This window comes from Xenopus laevis, chromosome 9_10L (assembly GCF_017654675.1).
Source record: "Xenopus laevis strain J_2021 chromosome 9_10L, Xenopus_laevis_v10.1, whole genome shotgun sequence".
Lineage (NCBI taxonomy): Eukaryota > Metazoa > Chordata > Amphibia > Anura > Pipidae > Xenopus > Xenopus laevis.
The window spans coordinates 88,557,054-88,577,804 of record NC_054387.1 but is presented as its reverse complement, the minus strand read 5'-3'; the positions used below and the strand labels follow the sequence as shown (position 1 = coordinate 88,577,804).

Sequence of the window (20,751 nt, the reverse complement as noted above, 5' to 3'; positions counted from 1 at the left end):
TTCTCTTGATCCCTCCTGTCCTTCCATCTTACAGTCAAACTGACCTTCATCACTTCATTCTCAATATAATTCAGTTTTTGAGAACCTATTTATTTATACAGAGCTGCTGCAGGAGTTTTCTACCACAACTCTACAACCACTGGAGATGTTTGCCCTCTTTTTAAGAAGAGTGAGCTCTTCTGTGTGGGGATTATTCTGTTGCAACATTCTAGCAAAGTATTATATATATTAATGGTATCTTTTAAATGTACATATTCCCATTAAAATAGCTCAGCTTGACACTGTATAGCTTTCGGCAACATTTATACATGCCTTGTGCAGTTTTATCTCACAGTTCTCCCTGCTCATCTTGACTATACAATGTAATTTCAATATTAACATAACATTATAACATTCAATTGTATTGTCAAGTACAGGTATGGTATCCCATATACAGAAACAGTTATGCAGAAAGCTCCACATTTGCAGGAGGCCATCTCCCACAGAGTCAATTTTTCTCTGTTAAAAGCAGCTTGTACTTCATCCTAAACAGATCCATATTAATGGCAGAACAGCCCTATTGGGTTTATTTAATGTTTAAATGTTTTAACAGACTTAAGGTATGGAGATCCAAATTACACAAATATTCCTTTTCCTAAAATCCCAGGTCCCAAGCATTCTGGATAATAGAACACAGTGCTGTGCAAAGGGAAGTTACATGTAATATACAGATGCCATGTTAATATTGACAGATACAGATTTCAAAAGAATATTGTTTTGATTTGCTGATTTCATTTTACCTATGAGAAAGCATATGTAACAGTCCCATAGTGTGCAGTTGGCATAGACTAAACCTACTGCATTTGTTTATGTAGCAAAATATAAATTATGCATTACTGCTTTTTTGGCAGTGGACGGGCTAATTGAAAAAATGTTCTTTCTATTTTTTTATTATCCAAAATCTTGCTTAGAATTATTTCTTGTTTATATCTTGTTCACTGTATGAAAGGGGTCATGGAGATCTACCCTAAAGATCATGGGGATGCATTATTAGGGCCTAAACTTTGGGGTAAGAATCCCTACTTTAATAAGATCTTTTGCATGAGTTTATTGCAGGTTGCCAATATTTTTATATAGTTAAGTATGGCTGTTTAACTAGACTCCAAAATATCAGACGTGGCCATCCAAAAACATTTTTATCTGTGTGGAAAATGAATAATAAAGGCTACACACATACAGTATATTTCTGTTATTTATTGCCCATGCTGCTTCTGTTCTTACCTGTTATTCCTTGCCCTACTTCAAGCTCACATGCTGCATGCTGACTACTGTACTTGTTTTGCTATTCCCCATTGATACGTAGCACTTGATGTTATCGATCTTTATATTATCTTAATGCTTGATGCTTTTAAGCTCTGTAACCAAGGTAACTGATTTTTCTATGCAGGTGTAACCCTAGGCATCCTTCTTCTCTATCTCCTTAATATACTTATTTATTCCATGTTGCCCTATTTAAGCTCAGTTGCAGTTGCTGTGCTGAAGATATGCCAAGTGAAAATTAACATTTAAATAATATACTGAGAGGGAAGAGTTGAGTAAATAAAATACAGATTCATTTAAATCATGCACAACTGGGGTTCTCTATTAAGGGAAAGCAGCTTGCATCATATGCTCTGTGGAAGGTTGCATTTGCAGCGATCCCTATGCTTTAAATGGGAAGGTGCAGAGAACCGACTAGCTCCTTATAACTAAAAATTGCAGGTCACATGTAGAAGACACTCTGCAAAAGTAAAGACCTTGCCACAGCCCCCAGATTTTTTTCAATATTTCTTGAATTAATGATTCTTTTCTACTGTTGAGGGTTCTAGACTGAGCATTTAGGGTGAAGTAATATGCAGTTATAAAATTCTTCAGACCTAACAGAGTCCAACATGGTGTATGTAATGTACAACTGCCAAAGAGCATGATTGAGTTGTTTATAGCAGGAACAAATGTTTGTTGAGGTTTCTCAGGAGCAGTAACCAATAGCAACCAATCAGCAGATATAATTTACTGGTCACCTGTTTAAAAGTTAACATCTTATTGTTGTTATGGGTTATTGCTCCTGGGCAAACCTGGTGCCTTTTTTTACATATGGAGGTTAGTATCTTGACACTAAGAGAAATACAGTAGGACCCTGATTTTAAAGGGAACTATCATGAAAATGAAAATGTCACATTAGCTTCAGCATACTGAAATAATAAACTTTCTAAATAAAATAAATTAAAAATTCTATACCGTTTCTGAAATAATCAACTTTATCATCACTATTCCTCGTATTTCTCCTTATTCTTTTTTCATTCAGGAGTTGGGTGTCAGATAAATGATCCAATATATCTTATAGGGGGGCTCCTTTGGCCTAGAGGATGTATTAGAGCTCACCAGATATCAGGTCTCTCTACATGCAGAATTTGTGCAAAAGGCAGTTATTTTGTTACATTTTGTTTGTACTTGAATCAGTTATTTGAGTTAGCTCTAATACATCTGCTAGCCCACCTATAAAATACATTGGATCATTCATCTGACACCCAACTGCTGCAGGAAGACAGAATGAAGAGAAGCAGATGCTGAGAGCGGAATAGTGCATATAAACTTGATTATTTCAGAAACATTGCAGAATTTTTAATTTATTGTATTTAGAATGTTTCTTACTTCAGTATGATGAAGCTTATATTAAATTGTAATTTACGTGATGGTTCCCCTTTAATGTTCTGCCAGAACTGATACTGTTTTGTCGTTGTCACACTCGGGCCGGCCGTTTGGGATGCTACTGTAAATAAGAATACATATAAGAAAAACTATTTTGTTAAATCTGCATTACAGTTTGGGTGCATTTTGAATTATCAAAATAATCATTAGTTTATCCAGATGTGGACTTCCTAACCTCATGGTCATGCATTGTTGTTAAGCGTAGGTATATGTAAAAAAATTTCCATTGGTACATCTGCCATGACAAGAGATAACACCCACAAGAGAGGTTTTTTCTTTCCAGTGGAGCAAAATTCTCAGTTTTAACCAAGAAGTTTAGCCCTCTCTTGAGTTTACTACCATATTTGATAGCTTGAGTTGAATCTGAGCCACCCAGAACCTTTACATGTGTAATGGTGGCTGGGCAAGTAGATATTGTGATCTCATGTCTTATGCCTAAGAGTACCATGAAAAACTCCATTGGCGTGGGAAAATGTTTCTATAACAAATGGATTTTTTTTACTTGTATAACTGCTGTCCCTTATAGTTCATCACATGTATTCTAATTAATAGATTTATAAATTCTAGTGATGCTGCAAATCAATCTAAACTACAATTTGCATATTTAGATTTGAGGAAACTCAAATTCATCTAAACAAATAACTGGATTGAGGCATGTAGGTGTGCTACAATCTGTCCCCTATCGTGAGTGTCATTCAGACGTCCAATTTTGGGTGTACCAGAGACTGACATCTGAGCCCTGTACTCACCGCCTTCCCAATGGCTGCCTTTGTCCTGTTTAATAAACATCCATTTTCCAGAGATGACAATTGCAGCAGCTTGAACACTCATCCTACAGCGATGTTTATCTTAAAACTGTGTAGAATAGAATAAACCCACTCCAAAAATACTTTAAATTCATAAATAAAAAATGGTGTGGTATGCCTGAGCTAGATGATATTCAGAATATGATGTACCTGTCTGCATTGTGAGACGATAAGGTACAATTGCATGTAATTATCTGGAATAATTTAGAGGGAATAGCCAACTACACAATCTTCACTTGCCAACAGCACCATACTATATTGTGTGTAAAATACCATTATTAATTTACCTTAGGATTTTTCTTTGGACTGTACACCATTTTATTCAAAACATGTTTATGGGAGGGTTTCAGTTCTGCATTCTCACCCCCCCCCCTAAAACTTCCTTCTATCTCCTCTTCTTGAAAAACAAAAAGTGAAAATAAAGAGTTCTACTAAAGAAAATGTATGTAGTGAGGGCATATGCTTTTACTGGAGCTGTCACAGATATAAACTTGAAAGTTCCTGCTTGCCAAAGGAGTCATGGGGTGCACTGTCCCAGACCTGCCGCTAGGGAGAGGCAAACACTCCAGATCTAAGTAGAACCAGAAAATGTTTTGTGTTCTGATACACTTTTAATCATGTTGTGCTGATTCTATTAAATAAAAGTACCTTTTCTACCTTAATCAGGAGCAATAGCTTCTCTGTGTATCGGTATCTGTTAGTTATCAGTCTGCCATGTTGCCTTTATTTGCACTCAGCTGAGATCATGTAATAAAAAGTACAAAGTTTGCTATATGTTAAAGGTGACAGACCGAGTCGGCAGCTTATTGGCCCGTGTATGGGGCCCGAAAGTTGGCTAGATGTCTATTGGACAAAACTAAAAATCCCGTCGGATCGCGGCCAAATCTGTTCGTTGATGCCGTCCCGTGATCTGACCGTCCATTACCCATCATTAGGATCCGATCGTTGGGCCCTAGGGCCCATGATTGGATCAGCCCGATATTGCCCATCTCAAGGTGGGCATATCGGGGAGAGATCCACTCATTTGGCGACATTGCCAAATGAGCGGATCTCTCTGTGTATGGCCACCTTAAGTCACCTATAGCAACCAATCAGAAGGTAGAATCTGCTGCCTAACAAACTGACTCTATATTCTTTATAAGGTATTTCTAAATTCAGTCAACAAGAGTGGTTATACAATTCACCAGCCTGGATACCTGAAGTTGGAGTCTCGAATGGGCTGCTGGAATAGCTCAAAATAATATAGGAAGCAGGGCACTTACAGAAATGTTATCATTGAATTACACAATACATTTATACAAATACACAATGTGTTTCGACCCTCTGTATTATGTGGGTTTTTATTGGGGAACAAACAGAAAGTCTGCATCCTCAGTTTGAAAAAAAATTGACTTATGCTGACTAAATTGCATATCTTATGTCTCAAAGGCCAACAGGTACAATTTTTAGTTATCTGAAATATGCATAAACCATCATGCCACCTGGTGTATGTTTTCAACATTGCCAGCTATTCTGTGCAGAAAAATACATAGTAGATTCCAAAAAAACTGATTCTAAAAGCTTTGCTAAGATAGGAAAAATTGCTCTACATAACTCTTGGGATCTGCTTAATCAGCTGATATTTTGCAGTGTTTGTCTTACCTGACAACCTAAAAGAAAAGGCAATGCCATCTTATAGTTTCTTAATTGAAGCCATTGATTGCTGAGATTTAAAAACTCTCACATGAATAATAATAAGCTTGTAATACTATTCAGCCAATTAGCTTTACAGTCTTGCTAATTTATCATTCTAGTCACACTTGTAAATTGGAGCCCAAGATTTTACTACAGACAGGAATCTCTCATCTAAATTAGGAACAGTAAGTTCCACACAGGTATTCTGAAAATGGTGCTGGCTCCCCTCACCAGTCTTTGAAAGGCATCAGACTGAGATGGGAGAAAAGCATCAACTGAAATGTTAAATCTGCAAGTCTTAGCTCCAAATCAAATAAATTTTTGCGAAGATTTTGGCAGCAAATGCTCATAATCTTACTACATGGATTGCCTCCAGGAATTGTGTGTGAATAGTTTACGTAATGAAGTGACGATCAGTGCTGCAAGTGAAAACAATGGCATTGATGTCTGTAATTTATAATGATATTGCTGGCTATATGGTTTTGCTCATTGCTTAAAAAGCTTAGAGGCACCCTAGATAAAGGCATCCAGCATCATCTTACAGGTGATAAACTATCTGCTAACACTTCTCTAAGGGAAAGTCTCATTGCACATAGAATCAAAGTACTCTAAAGCAATTGTGTATATGGGTAATATATAACTCAGCATTTTGTACCTTGACCACACATATTTTATAAAGATGCATAAGCAACTTTGCATAGATATAAGTATATACCATTATCAGTGGAGCTGGGCTTAAAGGGGTTGTTCACCTCCAATGTACATATCTTATGAAACCACTAACAATGCTCTCAATGTGTTAGAAAAAACATTTTCCATAACAAAAAGTAAAAATGCCATTGTAAAAGCTAATTTTTAGACCTATTAACTCAGTCCTTTTCCTGTCTCAATGACCATTTCTCTAAAGTGATGGGAGGGGCCTATTTTGAACCTGACACTGAGAACTTCCTATATGATGACATCATCGTGCCCAGGCTTTGCCCTTACTTGTTTCCTATTGGATATTGATACTGCCCTCCTCCTAGTAATTCATTGGTTGCTTGTGAACTGTAACCAGTCACATAATTTGAATGTTTATTGGTTGATTACTCAATTGTAATGGCAGAGGTTTGCCATTACTTGTTTCCTATTTGATATTGATACTGCCCTCCTCCTAGTAATTCATTGGTTGCTTGTGATGTGAACTGTAACCACTCACATAATTTGAATGGTCATTGGTTGATTACTCAATTGTAATGGCAGAGGTTTGCCCTTACTTGTTTCCTATTGGATATTGATACTGCCCTCCTCCTAGTAATTCATTGGTTGCTTGTGAACTGTAACCAGTCACATAATTTGAATGGTCATTGGTTGATTACTCAATTGTAATGGCAGAGGTTAACAGACGCAGCATATAAAAAACCTGCCTTGCAACAAACAATCACACAGCCATGTAGACAAATACTGCAGAAAAGGAAGGAGCAACATTGTTCTCCCAATTCTTGCACTCTCTTTCTGCCTAGACTATAACTGAATGGAGTGCCAAAGGGGTGCAACTTTTTCTGGGAATAAATACTGTCTTTTCTATATTTTTATCTTTTAATACCTTTGGCATTAAGCATAATGTCAGTTATGTACAAAATTACAACAAAACCAGCACTTATAAACTTATGTAACTTGCACATCTAGCAGTGACAGTAGGGTTTCAGGCCTTTTTCAGCAGGATTCGGATTCAGCCGAATCCTTCTGCCCAGCCGAACTCGATTAATAATTTGCATATGCAAATTATGGGCAGCAAAGGAAATCGTGTGACTTTTTGTCAGAAAACAAGAAAGTAAAAAATTTTTCCCCTTCCCACCCCTAATTTGCATACCGGTTCGGTATTCAGTCGAATCTTTCACAAAGGATTCGGGGGTTCGGCCGAATCCAAAATAGTGGATTCAGTACATCCCTGCTCCTCACCCCTTTAAAACCGAACACATATGGAATCCACAGCCTGCATGGCTAATTAACAATTCATTTAGAGGCATGATGCAGACTGAACTGATTTATGTGCAGCCATGAATCATGCATCTTAATGAATTGCTTATTAGCCATGAACGCTGTGGATTTCATATGTGTTTGGTTTTTAAGGGGTGAGGTGGCAGCCCTAAGTGACAGGCAGAGCAGTGTGCTAAGGGCAGGTAGGTTTTTTGAACATTTTGTGCTCTCTCCCAGGGGGCTGCTGTAATTTACCTAGGAAAACGTTACCTTTTTTTCAGGAGAACCTAAGTGTTTAAGTGTTCCACTTCTGGAACAAGATTTAGAGCTCTAAATACCAAAAAAATGAAAAAGTTTTATTTTTCATGATATAGGGATTTATACCAGAAAAATATTTTACTTTATGCACAAAAATTCAACTCATTTGGAAAGCCTCAAGCTCATACAAATAGTCCCGGAAGTCACGTCAGTTGCTAAATAATGATTTTTTGTGGGGTAAATCCACAAAATAATACATTGACCCCCCCCCCAAAATAATATATTTCTGGAAATCTCCCATCTCCCATAGACTCCATTATAATCCAATAATCCAGATTTTTAAAAATGATTTTCTTTTTCTCTATAATAATAAAACACTAGCTTGTACTTGATCCAATTAATCCTTATTGGAAGCAAAACCAGCCTATTGGGTTTATTTAATGTTTACATGATTTTCTAGTAGACGTAAGGTATGAAGATCCAGATTATGGAAAAATCCATTATCCATAAAACTCCAGGTCCCAAGCACCTCGATCCCCCATCTGCACAGTTGAAGTATCTGCAGCACACAGCCCACACTCCCCCTCCCTCTCACAAACTTGTAATAGTTTCTCTTCAGTACCTGAATTCTGCTCAAATTCCCCAGCACAGGAAGCAGTGGCAGATTGACATCAGCCACAGCCAATAGGAGTTAAGTTAGCTGCCAGTACAATGTGTGATGTCATATAAGGAAGAGGAAGTGAACACTGTAGTGTTTTTGGGGGGTCAGTGACCCCCTCCCAGCACAGGGTCCGGGGAGTTGAATATCTCTTGAATTGTTCTTTTTCTGTTAACTATTTCTATGGAAAAGTTTGTTCTATTAATGTGAACTGTTAGATTTGTCAATTTGGTACAAAGGTGAACAACCCCTCTTAGAAATAATGTGTGCAGTGTAAGAAACTGTGCAGTGAACATTATTGTATTGTAAATTAAAATTTTGTATTTTTATGTTGTGATTTTAAAATTCTGTTTTATTACATAGTGGCCAATGTCTTTTTTTTGCCTTACTAGTGATTTTAATCACTTAATCATGGTATAAAAAACATTCAGTTAAAGTTCTGGCTTTTTGGAATCTCTTAACGTCCTCTGACTCCACTTTTCCCTGTCTGACTCATTTAATTATTTGAACGAGGCAATAGCCAGGAATGTTTCGCTTGCTTGATAGTACGTGTTACTTGGCTGTAGCTCTCCTTGGTGCTGATTTTTTAACCTGTTTTATCTCTGTAGCTAATTTGCTGCCCCCTTGAGGGAACAATCTGTTGTACATGTAAGAGGGATCTGGCTGGTTGCTTCCTTTGATGGCATGTCACTTCACATCAGTCTTTGTCCTCTGGGTCATCCATTGGTTTCAGTAGTTCTAAAAGTTCTTGATTATTAGCTGCAAAGATTGTGTGTTTCCAAATTGGAGGATCTTCAGAAGCCTAGACTAACATTTTTGAAAATATTATGCACATATTTTTCAAAAAATGTAAGGAAAAAACCAATGTCTGAAATATAATTAAATTAAATTAATTCAGAGCAATTACCTGGGAAAGCCAGATATGCACTGGTTTTTGTAATATCTGGCCTTTTCTGGGGGGCTCGGGGGGCTGTGGAATTGGAGTCTATGTAAAATATGTATATTTTTCCTGTCACAGTTAACAGTATAGCAGCTTCTTAACAGTTATAACTAGAAATATGCAGATTTACAAGATTCCTGTGCAGATTTCCTTTTAAATACATTGTTAAAAGAGGACTAGATTTAAAAAAAATCATATAAACAGTTCCTGTTGTACATTACAGATCCTTAAAGTCAACATATTTGCCGAGTTTTCCTAATTTTCATGGGCAATCCCATGTAAAGCCTCTTTGTAACATGATTTTGTCCCTGGTTTTTAAAAGAGAACAGAACTCATGAATAAAAAAGAGTTTTCAAGGTTATTTTTGGGTCAAAAATCAATTTTTTCGGTTTTAAAAAAAACGTGATTTTTTTTTTTGTTTTTTAAAAACACTCAAATATTTTGAGATTTATTATACCCCAAATTGCTCAAATCCGAAAATACACCATCTAAACCTGTGAGGTCATGAAGAGTCTATAGCAGAGGTTCTTTGATCCACAGATAGAGGAATTTTTATAGGCAGTCTACAGACATGTCAACTTACTCATATTGTGGCGAATTTATCCTGATTTAACCATCCCCGACCTGGTAACCTACAGTAACAGGCTCATCACCTGCTGTTAGTTATTTGCATAGTAATCCTTTTATACTCCACTGAAATTCATAGATATGTCACCCGAAATCCACTGAAGCTGGGAAGCAGGGAGCACAAACAGGAAATGGGGCTCTGACAGGACCGCCATCTTGTCTGTGAAGAGCAAGGCAAATTTTGTCACCACCCTGCAAACATTCTTATCAGTTATTCATCCATCAATGGTTGACTATATGTGAGGAGACTTTGTTTTGTCGCTGCAAGATGACAGATATATTTACCAAAGGTTTTATGTTCCTTTATTTACTTTCGCATTTAACCCAACCCTTTAAAATAAGTGAACATTCGTATAACCATGATTATTTAATCATCCCATCCACTGACTGATTTCATTATTTAATGACTAAAATGTGTAAACCTGTCTGATCACCTGTTAGGACGATGTGGTTGAGCTATTGTAAATCTTAATGGGGTTGTTCACCTTTGAATTAACTTTTAGTATGATGTAGAGAGGGATATTCTGAGACAATTTACAAATGGTTTTCATTTTTTATTATTTGAGTTTTTGATTTATTTAGCTCTTTATTCAGTTTGCTATTTCAGTAATCTGGTTGCTAGGGTCCAAATGACCTTAGCAACCATGCATTGATTTGAAGAAGAGACTGGAATATGAATAGGAGAGGCCTGGCTAGAAAGATTAGTAATAAATAGTAGCAATAACAATACATTTCTAGCTTTACAGAGCATTTGTTTTTTAGAGTCAGTGAGCCTATTTGAAAGCTGGAAAGAGTCAGAAGAAAAAGACATAATTTAAAAACGCTATAAAAAAACAAAAAGTGAAGGCCAACTGAAAAGTTACTCAGAATTAGCCATAATATAACATAACAAAAGTTAACTCAAAGGTGAACCACCCTTTTAAGATAGTTGCACCCCATCAAATGAGTAGTCGATTTTTTGGATCAACCTAAAATCGTTTGTTTCACACAACTAAATCTGCCGGTTTATGGCCACCTTTAGTCTATCTTAAACATACTAAAATGAATATAAAGTTGAAGACTTGATAATGGGTATCATGAGCAACACAGTGTACAAAAGAGAAACAATATGAAATAACAGTGAGCTTATTTAAAACATTTAGTTGACTGGGCACAGTAGATCCCAATTTATTATATATGAGAGGTGTTTATTCTAGAGTTAATTGTGTAGAAAGTAACACTTGAACATAAGCATTTAGTACGTAACTGAGAAAAGTAATTAGCACAGTCTCAGTGGAATGCTGAGGTTTGTTCTGCTCTAGGGCCTGGAGTACTAAATGTTTGAAACTCAGTGTAAAATATTGGAATGGGAATATAGCAGGAAAAATGACAGGCGCAGATAGATTCGGAACTATACCATTTTTAAAGAAACATTTAAATGGCACAAATTATTATTGCTTTAGCTGGCTGGCAGTCAGCTGGCATAGATGCCAAACGAGCCCATATCATCCATATCATCAGTATTTGGATCTTTTAATAACTTTGTTGGCATCTGTGGTTTTAGAGAAAATGAGTTTAATCATGGTTTCAAGAAGCTCTAATACCACTAAAATTGGACCTTTACTAAATGGGCCTCTAGGTGATTGTTCTAGGTGATTGTTGGTTGTTTTTCTTTTTTTTAGGATTGCATTATTCAAATGTATCTTAAAGGAAAATTATATCAAATTAAGTGGCATATGAAAGAATCTTATCAAACTGGAATATATATTTAAGTAAATATTGCCCTTTTACATCTCTTGCCTTGAACCACCATTTTGTGATGGTCTGTGTGCTGCCTCAGAGATCACCTGACCAGAAATACTATAACTCTATCTGTAACAGGAAGAAGTGTGGAAGCAAAAGACACAACTCGACTTGCCTCGAAACTTCAGGCGACTTCGGAATATGAAGCAACGCGTGTGCCATGCCACATGAGACTTTTCATTTTAGCTGGCGCAAGACAGAGGTAAGGCATTTGGGGAGTTTGGTCGCCGCAAAGATGAGGCGATTAGTTGCCAGGCGACTAAATCTCCCCAAATCGCCCAGTGTGACCTTACCTTAAGGCTTGTAAAAGAGAGTGATTGCCCAGACAGGCACCAAAGTACTGATCTAACTAAGTTTTAACCTCTCCTATGCCACAGCATTTAAGGGATACATGCACTGTTAAAGGAAAAGTAACACCAAAAAATTAAGTGTTTTAAAGTAATGAATATATCATGTAATGTTGTCCTGCACTGGTGAAACTGATCATGCTTCAGAAACACACCTATATTTATACCAGTGATCCCCAACCAGTGGCTCGGGAGCAACATGTTGCTCCCCAACCCCTTGGATGTTGCTCCCAATGGCCCCAATAAGGGTGCCTTTTCCTAAATTTCAGGCTTGGAGGCTTTTGGCTGCATAAAACCAGGTGTACTGCCAAATAGAGCATCCTGTAAACTGCCATTTTCATGCTTGGGGTGCTCCCCAACTTTTTTTTACACTATATATATATATTGCAGAGGACTCTTGTATTTGTCTATATGTATTTTGTGGTCACAGCCTCATTGCACCCCCGCCTAATGGTTTAAAAAATAGTGGTGAGCACAACTTTCCCTTGTTTGTTATAGTTATACAGGAGCAGTGACCAGCTCCATGTTGTAGCTCCCACCCTTCCCAGCTATAGTCAGGTGATCCCACTGGTGTCTAATAAAAGGGCAGCCAAGTTTGGGAGTTTTACTTTGAAAGCAGCTAGTAAGTTGCAGGTAAAACTTAGTCCCTTTGTAAAATGTATAATGAAGCAATAGAATTCTTAATGAATCAGATGAAAATTGAGCATAGGACTGGCCAGATATGGGATGACTTTGACGTAGTTGGCCAGCTTAAATATATTGCAATATATGGACAAACAATCCCTGTTTTGTTTAAAGGGTAAGGCATTTTTCAGTAGCAGTATGCACAGAATGTCTCTGTCTTAAATATATTGATAATGGGTTGAGTGCAGAGGACTCTTATATTTGTCTATATATATATATATATATATATATATATATATATATATATATATATATATATATATATAATATATATATAAAGCTGGAAATGGAGATCGCACTCACAGGTCTTAGAAGTGTTTAAATGTCTTTATTCAGTGGACGATCGCTGACGTTTCGGCTGACACGACAGCCTTTCTCAAAGTGGTTGCTCCTTTTGTTTTTCCCGCCACACTTGGTATTTATTTCATTTGTGTGAACCATTTTTGCACTTTGAGAAAGGCTGTCGTGTCAGCCGAAACGTCAGCGATCGTCCACTGAATAAAGACATTTAAACACTTCTAAGACCTGTGAGTGCGATCTCCATTTCCAGCTTTACATTCAAACTTCAACAAGGACTGCACCCAGGCATAATTGATGACATTTTCGTGAGTGCCGGTTTTTCCCTTCACTATATATATATATATATATATATATATATATATATATATATATATTGTTTGCATAAAAAATTTTACTGATTCAACATTCCACACATCAATAAAGTTTCTAGATATACACCTTTTCTGATTCGTCTCAATTTAGTTTCTTGAGCATTTCCCAGACATATAAACAATAAATTATGTGAGAAGTGGTCTAATCTACTAACTTGAAAGAATTTGTAATGCTCTTAATAGCCTTATTCAGTAATTGATTTTACCATCACTTCACATTATTGCTTTTACTAACACAGATATCAACTACAGTACCTAAATATGATTTTTATGTCAATGTAATGGCAAAGGAAAGGCTCTAGAATGACACTAATGGAAGCAAAAGACAGAGATGTAAAAGCTCTATGTTTAGCAGCACTTTCCAAATGTATTGCAAAATGGTGTGTGTCTTAGAATGATCCTTTAATTTAAATGGGACAAATGCAAAGATGAATCATTATTACTTTACTTGATCCACTTCTTATGGTAAGCCATATCCAAATGAATAAAAGCAACTAATTTATATGGACACAATAAATGTTTGGAAACAAATACATTTACCATGTTACTGTGGTTAGCTTTATTCACTATTTTTTTGAACACCTTAAAGGACAAGAAAAGCCTTTATTAATATTTGTGTCCATCAGATACACATTTTTTATACTTAATCACTAAGATTATATCGTAGAAAAGTGCCTCCTTTACTTAAATTCAGCTGAATAATAAACATATATGCAAGTCCTTTCCACACCACCATGATTAATCAAGATGGTGGATGCACTAGTTGTGTGCACTAGTAATGTATTGCTGAAGTCTTCTCTGCTACTCAATTAGTCCTGTGCATTTTCTGTTAACTGAGGAGACACAACTGCACAGAATCGCAGTCTTGTGTCTCAGACAGCAGCCTCATGGGTGATTCAGAGCAGACAAGTCAGCATTTTTTTCCTAAGTGTGACAGTACTGCATGAAAATAACCGTTGTTGGAGGGGATTACAGAGCACTGCTGATGGAATTAAAGTACGTTTCTCAGTAGAGAAAGACACGTTCAGTGGCCTTTCCTTGTCCTTTAAGCAAGATTTTTTTTAACACTAAAAAGTTGGAGTAACAATAAAACCTTATAATAATAAAATATCATTTTACACCATCAATCGCCCTTGCAAAAAGTTGCATTCACAGCATTGAAATGAGAGCTTTATGAATGTGATTTAATTTTATGACAATGTTACCCAGTTAAACCTTTTTCTGCCAAGTTGGTTACACTTCAGAAAAGACGTGTTCCTAGGCATAGCATAACCTTTAAATAAAAGTACAATGCCATTGCCAGTATGTCACATCCCCTGCTAATGACGTAGTACTTATTTTGATGGCAGGAAAAGGGTTAATCTTCCTTACTCCTGTTGTATTTTACTCTCTGTGAATAACACTCAAGTTCTAGTTGATTATGTACACCAGTAGCCTTTTTCTTTAGCAGGTTTTAGTTCTTTTTTAATAACAAAATAGTCTGCTGGTTAACAGAAAGCATACAGAACAGAGATGTATGTTTTTTTATTGCATTTCATAGATTTTTCTCACACTTGCTTGCGTGTGCTAGAAGGGTGTTGCTGAGAAACATTGGAGCTATGGCTTTAAACAAAGCTGATTAATTCTTTAATGCGTAATTCTCCAGAGGATGTTGGGGGATTATCCACGTTACTACTACTGCTGACACTTGTGCAGTTCTTACTAGAAGGGACTTGGTGGTTCATATTGCTTTGAAAACAAGTAAGTGTTTATTTTCTATAAATGTATATAGATTGTCTGGCACTGCCCAACATTATAACTGTAAAGTAGAAATGCTGACATTCAGGCTACAGACAGTAGTTAATGCAGAGCTGACATTTAGGAAAGATACATAATATAGACTTGTAAGTTTTGTGACCTCTGTTTGATATAATACGTGGAGATTCAACAATTTTTGATGAATTATTTACGATTACTTTTAGTTTTGCATTACACAAAATATTTGAAATCATTTTTAATACTTTATAAAGAATGGGAATTCTTGTGTTTCGTTGATTTCTCTCCACTAAAGATATGTTTAAGTTAAAAGTGAGCTGTTTAGTTTAACAGTTACTTAATTAGGGAAAGTGGCAGGTGTCTTAAATAACCTAAGGGAAAGTAAAGCCAACCACAAAAAAAAGTATGATGAATGTAAATTTAATTCTAAGCAACAACCAGTGTACAGTAATTAAATATTATTAGAATATTAGCATTATTGTAATTCAAAGCAGATTCTTTTCTGCCTGTGCTGTCCTCTCTACTGTTAATGCTGTATGTCCCATTTAAACAAAGTAGTAGTAACCACCTTTCTTCCAGCCCACGCTTTCATGCACCTTCGGTGATAATCCTTCTTTAAAGGTCTAATCCCGTAAAATAAAAAGCAATGAGGGAAATGGAGGCTTGGCTGGGGGAGTGCTGACAACTACTGCATTGTTTCAATGGTACATGTAATCAGGAGGAGCTTATTTAGAATGATATTCACTTTTACTGTGCTTAATTTTATATTTGGGCTTTCTACTCCTTTAAATGTAAAGCACTTCTTTACCTCACGATAGTTAAGTCTGTGCACATGTATATTATAACTTGCAGAACTACCTACACATGATTAATGTTAGTACAGCAACAGATAGACATATTAAAAACCCATAATTTCTATTAAAATATGCATTATTCATAAGCTCTGCTATTCTAGTGGCAATAGCATGAAACTCATACGACTATTTTGTTTTTTCCACCTTCATGCTGTAGGCTTTGGGTAGTGCACCCGGGCCCTCTCATGTACTGGTGAGTCTGTGCATTTATACACTCATGGAAAATTCTGTCAAGACTAAAACTGAATGTAGTTTGTGGTTGTTGTCGGTCACTAATGGAACTTAAAAACAGAATGACTGTTTTGGCTTTATTTTATTATTCTTGTTTTTATTTTAATGCATTTAGTCCTTTGAGCTATGGTCCTCAAGACAGGTCACACTAAATGCTCAAATTCCAAGTCAATATCTCCCCACTTCGGAAGCGTTCTGCCCTTTGCACTTTGTTAGAATATTATTATAAAGGCTTCTAAAACAGAAGTGCAAAATTAACTAATAACCTTTATTTAGAACCATACTGCATGTCAAGTCTTCAAATGGAAATAAGAATGTAAGATTTTTGGATATTTTAGCTGTTATTATGGTCATAAAAATATATGATTTTTTAAATGAAATGTTCAGGTTTTAAATTGGTTAAAGGTTATTTTTTGAAAAATGTGGAAAGGGTTTAGGAGCTGTGATTATAACAGTGTGCTGGCTGCTACTGACTGGTGACCAAATGCTAGGGTTCAGAATTAAAAATAAAGTTAATTAACAAAACAGATTTTGCCATTTACAAACATTGGGGTCTTTTCTCCAGGCTTTATTACGGAACTGCAAAATTTTAAGATGCATACATTTTTTTTTCAAAAGGTCCCATGCCTTTTATTGTTGGCAAATGTAATTTACAAACATAAATCTGATTTCTGCTCTCCAAAACTGTATAATAATAATAATAACAACAACAGAGCTTTATTATAACATAAACCATACAGACCCCGCAATCTACAGCCTTTTGCGTTTTGTGCCTTGTGTGAAACGCGCAGGGCCTGTATGTTTTATTTTATAATTATGTTACAATAATTATTATTATACAGTTTTTTTTGAAGTGCAGAATGCATATATTAATATTTGCTTTTTGGCACCTTGATACTGATGACTTACTGCACTCCAGTGCTTGTTTTACTAACAAGCACTCTTTATCCCTCAGTCATTTCTATTACTTTGGCAAAAGTAATTTAGCCAGATCCAGGCTGGCACACTACCATTATGAAGATACAGTAGGCCCTTTAACATCTACGTCATATTACCTATGCTATTATCCAGCATTCATATTTTTGCCACATATTTCCTTATTACAGTTGTATTGGGAAAATATGCTGGTGCAATTATGTGAAGTACTTAAGACAGCAAAATTTCTGTATATTGCTATACAGACATTATATATGCAATGTCTCCGTAAAATATACCAGATTTTTTAACAAAAACTTTGGCAGAGATAGTGATATTGTAAACCAAAATGTTGATTTTGTTTTTTACAGCAAAAAGTTGGTGTTGTGACATGACTACATATGGAATAGGTAATGACCCTTGTAACATACAGATAGCTCAATATAAATTGCACTCTTAATTCTTATTCATTTACATGCAATCAAAATAAGCCGGTAGGGACAGCAATAGTTGGATCTGTTGGATATTCTGTGATGGATCAATAAGCGTACAAAAACAAGGTGAACGTCTTAGAAAAGGTAATCCATAATTTAAAAATAGTATGTATTTTCCATTATAATATAGGTTGTATTAAAAATGGGGATTGTTCCTAATATAAATCAGGATATTTTTAAAATAGGGGATTGTTCCTGATATCAATCTCCATAACACATTATTTCATATAAATAAAAAGAATGGAAGAAATGTATATTATATTTCGAAGCAAACTTAAATCAAGTGTATTTCAAAACAACTCTGCAGCAACGAATGGTGTCTGGTCTTATGTAACTAGTATGGCTAATTCTGAGCTTTAAGAAGATTACCCCTTTCTAAGGGGATAGACAGCTAAAAGTTGATTTTCTTCTGCTGTAACATTGATTAGGGTGGATCTAATTACTGACAAAATTACATTCACATACAAATTTCCACCTTCAAACATCAAACCCTACACAACTGAGAGACTAGCACCCATTATGTAAGTGAAAAGGTTCAACTGTGAAAATCAGGCTCTTCATGCTCAAAAAGATAAAACTAAAAGAGCTATTCAGTTGTTTGGATGTAGAACTTTGTTTATATAGAGCTATTATGAACACATAGTAACCTTCATCGTTCTCTGCCTGTGTTATGTTTATATTGCATTATAATTTTATTGGCTGCAAGTTAAATAAACACGAATTCCCCATCATTAATGTGACAAAGTGACTTGAAAAGATGTAGGCCACCAGGTACTGTACATTGAGCTGTTTGAATTTTGGAAGTGATGCAAGCCAGAACTTATTAAGTACTGCCAAGTGTTGACTTGTACTAGCGAACTTTCTGTTTTATTTGATATAATTACAGTTTTATGTGCTGTTTTCACATTCTGCAGGTCCTGTTTTCCAATTATAGACTTGTCAAATGGTTCTTCCACAAAAGGCCACAGAATCTCTAAGCATGCAGGAGACAATGAACATGACCCCTAGCAGTCTTCAGGAAAATGGTACAATCATTACTCAAGGCAGTAGAGCTGCTTAGAATGAATAGATATATATGCACTGTTGAGTCTCTGACATGAGTGAACGTTTCTACTTGACTTCTTCAGACTTTTTAGGCAGGAGATTGAGTAGAGAAACTACAAATAGCACTATTGTACCACTGAACAGAGTTTGAGAGCAGAAAGTTTAATGTAACACCAATATTTTGTACATAAGTGTATACAGAGGACCATAGAACACAGACTCAGTCTTAATATGCTAAACAGTAATGCACAATAAGTATTTTAATATGGCAACACTATTAATGATTCCAGAGGTGCCATAACATTAATACCCCGTTGAATATTTTCTCAAGGATTGTCACAGGTGCTGTCTATGGTTCTCGAGGAGCTTGGGTTGTACTACCATAAAGATGTGAATGGAATAGATGCACTATACAGCTTGCTCCAGGCTCCCTGGCTTCAGTCTTTACTCAAGGTGATTTGGACTCAAAGTTGTCACTGTGGCACATGAACAAATATTCTTTGCATATCTTAGCACTGCAGGGGATTTGTCTCAAGCCCTGCCTACTTATACTGTATCTCATTTTCTCAACAGAATGGCATATGGTTCAATTTGTCAGCATTGCATGTCCCAAGAATGTATCATAACTATTAAAGGAATTGTTCAGTGTAAAAATAAAAACTGGGTAAATAGATAGTCTGTGCAAAATAAAAAATGTTTCCAATATAGTTAGTTAGCAAAAAATGTAATGTATAAAGGCTGGAGTGATTTGATGTATAACATGTCAGTCAGAACTCTACTTCCTGCTTTTCAGCTCTCTTGGTTTACATTGACTGGTTACCCTGGTTACCAGGCAGTAACCAATCAGAGACTTGAGGGGGGGCACATGGGTCATATCTGTTGCTTTTGAATCTGAGCTGAATGCTGAGGATCAATTACAAACTCACTGAACAGAAATGTCCCATGTGGCCCCCCTTCAAGTCGCTGACTAACTCAGAGTTATAGAGCTGAAAAGCAGGAAGTTGGATTCTGGCTGTTTTATTAGACATCTGTTCACTCCAGCCTTTATATATTACATTTTTTGGCTAACCAACTATATTAGAAACATTTTTTATTTTGGACAGCCTATCTATTTACCCAGTTTTTATTTTCACACTGAACTATTCCTTTAACAACTATTTAAAATTTGCCAATATATATGTACAATTGAAGGCAGTGGCGTAACTAGATGTTACTGGGCCCACCAGCAAATTAAATTCATATTTGTAAGTTGACTTTTTCTACAATGATATATTGATATTGCTCATTAATTAGGGCCTCACTCATTCCTGGACCACCCCTACAACTGCAGGGTCTGCTTTCAAAATAGTTATTTCAAAGTTTCTATTTTGTGATGCTAATTTATAGTGGACTTGCAATTTTCCAAGTAATATTTAGACAAAAATTATAACATTTAAGAAATTAACAGTTAATAAAAACGAACATTAACTACACCCAAAATTAGCCCAGGTAAGGGCATTAATAACAGTAACTAAATGGACGAAGGGAAGAATATGCAAGAGCACTAAAGGGATTATTCTTGCACACTCTAGTGTTCATGCAGATAGCACTTCTGCCTGAGGTCTGGCTGCAAGCTGCACCCTGTGCTGGATAAAAATTCCAGTGCGAGGTGCAGATCACAGCATTGGTCAGCTCTGTCCTTAGCACCTGCCATAACTCATGGGTAAGTACTGGGCAGCACTCTAGCCTTCATCCACTGCTGCAACCTAACTTGAATCTGAATGAAGCTTACTTGCCTCCCCTTGCCCTCTCTCATAAAAACATTACTGCCAAACATAGGCAGCGCTGTGTTCATGGAGGTGATTGGAGGTCTCTCTAGTCAACAAGAGTAGAAGACAGGGTGCACACTGAATAAACTGGCAGACTGTGCCCATTTTCACTCTTTGGGCCCTGGCTACCATTTGGTAAATGTCCCTTTAAAAGTATATTTTACATCTACGGTGCATAGAGTGCAATTCTGATGCAAATTTACATCTTTTTTTCCACTGTGCAGCATTTTTTCCCAGAATTTCAGTGTAAATTCGGGTATGCTCCTAGTTCTGTCCCACACAATACCACAAGATGCTTCAAAACTACACTGTTGCGGGTGTGTGTTTTTGCAAATTGTAAGCAATTTGTGGCTAATATTTTCAGAATGGGGTTTGCATCACTTCCTCAACATGTATAGGTATAAGCATCTGATTCGCTGGCTGCAAGTTTGTGGCACCTGTTTGTTCAACCCACTATGGGTACCCTGGAATTACCACTATGTCCATGATGGTGGTGGCTTCAGGGTTCCCCAAAACC

The 20,751-nt window shown here is 36.3% G+C and overlaps 1 protein-coding gene across 10 annotated transcripts in view; it reads left to right on the top strand.

Annotated features, from left to right (window-relative positions):
* The first annotated feature begins 14,762 nt into the window (after positions 1–14,762).
* Positions 14,763–20,751, top strand: part of mpp4.L (membrane protein, palmitoylated 4 L homeolog) — a 39,753-nt gene continuing 33,764 nt past the window's right edge. For 3 of the 10 annotated variants that reach the window (XM_041576423.1, XM_041576422.1, XM_041576420.1), the window contains exons 1-5: positions 14,763–14,873; positions 15,900–15,935; positions 17,260–17,466; positions 18,297–18,407; positions 18,758–18,879. In XM_041576423.1, the coding sequence (XP_041432357.1) occupies positions 18,326–18,407; positions 18,758–18,879 (204 nt within the window). In that variant the 5' untranslated portion in view covers positions 14,763–14,873; positions 15,900–15,935; positions 17,260–17,466; positions 18,297–18,325. The remainder of the gene's footprint in view (positions 14,874–15,899; positions 15,936–17,259; positions 17,467–18,296; positions 18,408–18,757; positions 18,880–20,751) is intronic. The other 7 variants (XM_041576421.1, XM_041576419.1, XM_041576414.1 and 4 more) reach the window with 5 other exon arrangements.